Source organism: Silene latifolia, chromosome 4, assembly GCF_048544455.1.
Source record: "Silene latifolia isolate original U9 population chromosome 4, ASM4854445v1, whole genome shotgun sequence".
Classification (NCBI taxonomy): Eukaryota; Viridiplantae; Streptophyta; class Magnoliopsida; order Caryophyllales; family Caryophyllaceae; genus Silene; species Silene latifolia.
This window is the reverse complement of record NC_133529.1, coordinates 93806088-93813395: the sequence shown is the minus strand read 5'-3', so window position 1 is coordinate 93813395 and position 7308 is coordinate 93806088. Positions and strand designations below refer to the sequence as shown.

At 42.3% G+C, this 7308-nt stretch overlaps 1 protein-coding gene across 1 annotated transcript; it reads right to left on the bottom strand.

Moving 5' to 3' along the window:
- LOC141651798 (uncharacterized) lies at positions 1-4907 on the bottom strand. Its single transcript, XM_074459494.1, has 8 exons — positions 4489-4907; positions 4215-4347; positions 3386-4085; positions 2510-3283; positions 1531-2408; positions 1178-1269; positions 231-471; positions 1-117 (listed from the first exon to the last, which is right to left on the bottom strand). Exons 1-8 carry the CDS (start codon positions 4905-4907, stop codon positions 1-3), a joined length of 3354 nt encoding a protein of 1117 aa, XP_074315595.1.
- Positions 4908-7308: the final 2401 nt, after the last annotated feature.

The following is a 7308-nucleotide window of genomic DNA, read 5'->3' as shown; positions in this document are numbered from 1 at the left end:
TTAAAAAGGGCTTGACCTCAAGCCTGGACCCTCTTCATCATCAGATTCACCATAGTAAAGACTCAGGTCTCCCACATTGAATGTTCCATGCACCCCACACTCACCAGGAAGGTCTATCTTTTAAGCATTTGGACCAATTTTCTGATGACTTCAAAAGGACCCTCTCCCCTAGGCATCAGCTTGTTCTTCCTCTTAGTAGGGAACCTTTCCTTCCTTAAGTGGATCCATACAAGGTCACCTGGCATGAATTCTTTCTTCCGTTTAGTTGTCTTGGCCTGTTTCTTATACCTGTCATTGGCTTTCTCAATTTGTCTCTTGACAGTTTCATGGAGTTTCAGCATCTGTTCCACCCTCTTCTTAGCATCATAGTTCACTTCCTCCTTAGGTACACTTGAAAGATCTAGGGGCATCAGAGGATTGATCCCACAAACTATTTCAAATGGAGTGGGACCAGTTGGAGATGATGGAGCTCTATTGAAAGCAAACTCAGCTTGTGGCAGCTTCAAAACCCAATCTTTTAAGTACTTGCTAACAATTCACCTCAATATCCTCCCCAAGGTTTTGTTTGTGACCTCAGTTTGGCCATCTGTTTGTGGGTGGTATGATCTGTAGGGATGGCAATGGACCGGATCTGGGTAGGGTCCGATAGGATCCAGATCCATATCCGCCACACCAACGTTGGATCCATATCCGACCCATATCCGGCGGATCCAAATTTTCCAGATCCATATCCAGATCCATTTTCAAATAAGTGGATCCATATCCAACCCATATCCACGGGGTCCGAAAAATTAGGATCCATATCCTACCCATCAGGGTCCGGATCCGCGGATCTGGATAGGGTCCAGGATCCATTGCCATCTCTAACTTATAACTTGTGTACTGTGTTTGTGTAGTGTTATTAGGGATGACAATGGACCGGATCTGGGTAGGGTCCGATAGGATCCAGATCCATATCCGCCACACCAACGTTGGATCCATATCCGACCCATATCCGGCGGATCCAAATTTTCCAGATCCATATGTAGATCCATTTTCAAGTAAGTGGATCCATATCCAACCCATATCAACGGGGTCCGAAAAATTAGGATCCATATCCTACCTATCAGGGTCCGTATCCGCGGATCTGGATAGGGTCCAGGATCCGTTGCCATCTCTAGATGTGCTGAACAACAACCTGGTATTGAGAAGCTTCCACAATGTCTTCCAGAAATAACTCATGAACTTGACATCTCTGTCTGAGACTATGGTCTTAGGATTACCATGCACCTTAACAATATTACAGAAATAAAGTTCAGCAACACTCACAGCATCCTCAGTCTTCGTACATGCTATGAATTGAGCTATTTTACTGAAACTGTCAAATACAACCATCACTGAGTCATTCCTTCTTTGAGTTCTTGGTAAGGCTATGATGAAGTCGATGCTCACATCTTCCCATGGTTAGTTTGGCACTGGCAATGGTGTATAGGGGCATGCCTGAAAGGAACTCTTGGCTTTCTGGCAGATGGAGCACCTCGTAAGCATTACCTGGACATCTCCCATCATTTTGGGCCAGTAGAATTGTTCCTGCAAGATATCAAGAGTCTTTTGGACTCCAAAATGACCACCTAACTCACTGGAGTGAACTTCTTTGATCAACAGATCCCTGTATGAGCCTCTTGGGACACATAGCTTGTTCCCATGGAACAGGAAACCCTTTTGCAGCAAGAACTTGGTTCCCTGAATCTTGGTTCCTTCTGTTTGAGCTAACCAATCTTCATAAAAATCAGGATCATCCTTGTATAGCTCTTTCATGAACTCAAACCCAAGAACTTTCTGTTCCATAACTGTCGGCAATGAATATCTCCTAGACAGTGCATCAGCAACAATGTTTTGCTTACCATCTTTGTACTTGCTTGAAAATGTGAAGGATTGTAAGAACTCAACCCACTTGGCATGCCTGTGATTTAACTTGTGCTGGCCATTAATGTATCTCAAAGCTTCATGATCTGAATGCAGCATAAAAGGTTTTGGTTTCAAGTAATGGCTCCAATGCATAAGAGCCCTGACAATTGCATAGAATTCTTTGTCATAAGTGGAGTAACTCAGCTTGGTTCCACTTAGCTTCTCACTAAAGTAGGCCACAAGATTCCTTTCCTGAATCAATACAGCTCCTATGCCAACACCACTGGCATCACATTCTACTTCAAACAAACAGTTGAAATCAGGTAACCTGAGAACAAGTGCCTCACACAGCATTTTTTTGATCAGGTTGAATGCTTGCTGAGCATTCTCAATCCATTTGTACGCTCCTTTCTTCATACACTCTGTGATAGGGGCAATAACAGCACTGAAATTTTTGATAAATCTTCTGCAAAATGAAGCAAGGCCATGGAAGCCTCTCACTTCAGTGATGCTCTTACGAACTGGCAAGATTTAATAGCATCAATTTTATCTTGATCCACAGAAATCCCTCTCCCAGAGATGATGTACCCTAGGAACTTAATCTCAGAAGCCAAGAAGGTACATTTCTCCAATTTTCCAAACAATTTGCTGCCTCTCAGGATTTGGAATACTTCCTCAAGGTGGCTCAAATGTTCTCCAGTGGATTTGCTGTAGATTAGGATGTCATCAAAGTACACCACAGCAAATGTCCCCAAGCAAGGTCTCAACACTTCTATCATCAATCTCATAAAAGTGCTGGGGGCATTTGATAACCCAAATGGCATAACCAACCATTCATAAAGCCCTTGCTTAGTTTTGAAGGCAGTCTTCCACTCATCTCCTTCTCTGATTCTTACTTGGTGATAGCCCTGCCTAAGACAAATCTTAGAAAAGATCCTGGCACCACTTAACTCATCCAGCATGTCATCCAACCTAGGTATATGAAACCTATATTTAACTGTGATGTTGTTGATGGCTCTGCTGTCAATACACATCCTCCAAGTGCCATCTTTCTTAGGTACCAACAGTGTTGGGACAGCACAGGGACTCAAGGATTCCCTTACAAATCCCTTGTTCATCAGTTCATTGATTTGCTTCTGCAATTCTCTTGCAGCATTAGGATCACACCTATATGCAGGCCTGTTAGGGAGTACAGATTCTGGCACAAGGTGAATCTGGTGCTCAATACCTCTCAGTGGAGGCAGTCCACTAGGTAGTTCAGCAGGGAAGACATCCTGGTATTGTTCCAGTAATGGCCTAACCTCTGCTGGTAGTTGATGCTCCACATCCTCAAGAATCTCTTTGGATAATAAGATTAGAACACGCTGTTCTTGTTGCATTTCTTTGACCATTTCCGCTTCAGATAAAAATAGAACCCCATTAAGTTCATCAGTCACACTTGGACTCCCATAGTTCTTCTAATTAGGTGGTAGGGGGGTTAATGTGATCTTTTTGCTACCTTGTTTAAAAGAATAGGTATTGCTCCTCCCCTGGTGGATAAAATTTTCGTCAAATTCCCATGGTGTACCCAAGAGTAGGTGGTAGGCATCCATAGGTACCACATCACACAAGATCTCATCTTTATAAACATTGCCAATTGAAAATGGAACCATGCATTGTTTATCCACCTTGACCTCTACTCCTTTGTTTAGCCATCTGAGCTTGTAAGGATTTGGGTGCTCCTGGGTACTGAGGTTAAGCTTGTTAACCATGGTGACAGATGCTACATTGGTGCAGCTCCCACCATCAATGATCAAGTTGCACACCCTGCCCTGAATAGTACATCTACTCCTGAAAATGAGAGATCTTTGATCCTCCTCCAAAGGTGCCTGTTGAGAGTGCATTACTCTCCATAAAACCAGACTATGGCCTGTATCAGGATGAGCCATGACCAGTTCTTGGTTGGGTTCCTCCTCAAGGGTTGCCTCCTCATTCACTGGTTCCTCCTCATACTCAACTGAACCCTCTCTTTTCCATTCCTCTACTTCTATTGCTGTAAGTGCTCTCTTGGAAGGACAGTCCTTCCTGAAGTGGCCATACCCTTGGTATTGGAAGAACTTAATCTTTTCCTTAGCTAAGGGTGGGTTGGACTTAGGGAACATAGGTGCCTTCCCCTTGTCTACTCTTGCTTGGGTCACTGGTTTAGGTATCTCAGTAATCTTAACACCAGTGTAGGGTCTATAGACATGCTTAGGTTAAGGTGTGGCAGGCTTAGATTTCCTCATCTTCTCAACTCTGAGTGCTAAGTTTACAACATCATCATATGACCAAAGTGGTTGCATTCTAACCTTAGTAGCAATATTCTTATCAAGCCCTTCTAAGAACATAGCAATCCTTTGCTCAGTTTTCTCATTGATCTCACACTGTAAGGTTAGTTGTTCAAATTCCCTCAAATAGGTTTCAAGGGGTCTCTCATCCTGCCTAAGCTTAGACAACTTGATGAACAAGTCCAGGGTATAATATTTGGTAACAAACTTATCCAACAATTTCTTTTTAAGTTTTGACCAAGATTTAATAGCCTCCTTCCCTTCCCTTAATTTTTATTGTTTAAGGTTATCATACCATAGTGATGCATATCCCTTTAATTTTAACACAGCAACTTTACAAGTCTTAGCATCATTGTAATTTTTGAACTCAAATATTTTTTCAACATCCCTAATCCATTGTAGTAAGTCATCAAGGTTAAGACTACCAGAAAAATAAGGAATTTCTACCTTTAGATGCTTGTCTGTTTGCTTAAGAGCCTCCTCTTGTGTTCTGATGCTTTCTTCCGATTTTGATTCATATCCAGGTGGTTGTCCTCTCTCTGCTCCCATGAAGAAACCTCTGCCTCTACCTCTCCCTCTGGCATGTGGCTGTCTTCTTGGATCATGGTTTGGAAACCTCTCCATCACTACATGAACAGCATTGAGCAGTGTGTCAACATTTCCTGTAAGAGTTTCTATTCTGGTTTCAATACCAGCAAGTCTCTCTTCACTCATGAACTCACAGCTTCTCACAACCCAAGACTAACGCAAAGGTGGAATTGTGTTAAACCTGAGCTCTGATTACCAAAATGCAATGTAAACCCTATGGATAGGCAACAATGCAGCCTGGTTTGCAGGACACGTTAAAAATAACAAATGACCTTGGAAAATTCAGAATTTTTGTGACAACTAAGTTTTAATATTGATCTGAAACTGTACCAAATTTCATGAATTTAGAAGTACTCTAAGTATTTTTAAATTCAACTGAAACAGCCTGAAATCCTGAGATTGCAGACAACTAACTCAACTGGGTTTATGACTTGTTTAGTGGAATGAAAAGATATAGTTAAGACCTAGAATTCCCACAGAAGATTCACAGGAAATTCAAGATTATAACTTAACAAATTTCAGACTCAAATCCACAGATGAACACAGGATTAAAGCTTGAACTTTGTTCAATACAATTAAACTGAACCACGGATAGACACAGGTTCAACTTAATGATGCCAAACTGACTTTGATCAATTAACCACAGAGATCACAGGTTAACCACCAGGCCAGGGTTCCAAACTACAGTTTAAACACAAGTTTGAAAGAAATGAGAGAAGTCTCACGGCTAATTTTCATTCAAAATAATCTACTTTCTTCAGTTGGAACACAGGTCCTTATATAGGCCTTGTTCTTGAGTTACAGTTCAAAACCTAACAATCCAAGGGCCAAGATTTAATCTAGGATGAGTACAAACTACCTTAATTATATTCCAAGCTAGAAAATAAAATTACTAGGTGAAAATAAAACAACAATGGGTAAACATAGACTTAAAATAAAGCAAGGGTGCAGTCTGGCATTTTGGCATTTGTGCACAGGTTTCTGTTGTTCTTGTTGGCTAGTGGAGTACTTTCTAAAGTCAAGGCTTCTTGTAGTTTTCCTGCAGTTGATCTCAAGGAAGGATGGTGCAGTGGTCCTTCTGTAATAGCCTCACAATTGCCTCACCAAAAATAGAAAGTTTGCTTTATGATTTATCAACTCTTCCAGCAACAAGTGACTGTTTGCTCTTGCTTATTTTTCTGTGCTGATTTTCCCTTGCATTTCCTTGGCTGGTCTTGGATGTTTTGAGACTCTTTGATGGGTTTAGTTGAGGCCTACTCCAGCTGGCCATATAGGCAGCTGAAAGCTGGACCTGGTGAACCTCTTGACTGGTTGAGTTGGGGGTGGATCAGAGGATGTTGCTTGGACTTGGCCTGTGGTCTAGTCAGGGTTGGGAGCCCCTGATCCAGCTCCTGCTGCAGTACTGGCCGATCGTGGAAAGCATATTTACCGTTTACTTGTCTTTGATAGATCTGATAAATGATGAATGATTAGTGAATAATGAACCACTTGAGTTTTGTAGGAGATCGAGGTGGCGGGAGTCGAGCCCCCAGCTTTTACAGAGACGTTGAAGTACACTAACTCGGCGGGTATGACGATGATCTTGGAGATCTAGTCTTTCACCGAGGCGGTGACTGACGCTGGCTTGGATGAGAGGCAGCACGTTGTGAGGAGGGTAAGCCCCCAGCTTTGGTTGTATTTAGTATTTTATGCTTTAGTACATAGGAATGCATTTGCTCGAACCTTCTCCGTATTTGAATAAAGGTGGCACCGTCCAGGCATGTGGAGCTATGGAGGATGGCCAACCGGCTACAAGCTACAGCCATTGAGGCCCTTACAGATGGCTCGGGGCGGCAAGTATGAACCTTTTGTATCCGTCTTTATTTTTATTACCTCCAATTTTTTGAAGTGAAGTATCACTCCATTTTTCCTGTGTAGAGGGAGCGTGAGCTGGCGCAGTCCCAGGAGGAGACGGCCCATTTGCTGAAAGAGCTCGAGGCTAGAGTTGCTGAGATCGCTGCCCTTGATGCGACAATGGCTGAGCTGAGGGGTCGTCAGGACTTGTTTGTGCTGACTTATGTTTGTACATTTGTACATTTTGGATGTCATTTTGGGCAGGAGCCCGTATTTTGATGTATATTTTTGTATTTTGATTGTATATATGACGGCCTGCATGCCTTTGCTGCTGGGTGTTTGTTGTATATGTAGGTTAGCTTTGAAAACAGGTTTGGCATGTGACGGTTTGCGCCGTCATGCTGCCGAAATTCACGTAGGAAATCACAAGCAAAACATATAGCAAAAAGAATTAAGATGGCCTAAATTAACGCGGAAAAAAAGAAAAAAGCGACCGGACGGTAGGGAGGGCTACCCCCTAAAAAAGAATTTAAAAGAAACGTCTAAGTGTGTCATAAGCATTTTTGAAAAGAGGGAGTGAAATGATTCCCCAAAAAAAAATAAGAACGAGTAAGTGTGCGTATTTGGAGAAAATGTCGATTTTGCCTCGAAAAGCGAATCCGTAAAAGATTAGGAAACATAAATTTAGTAACTA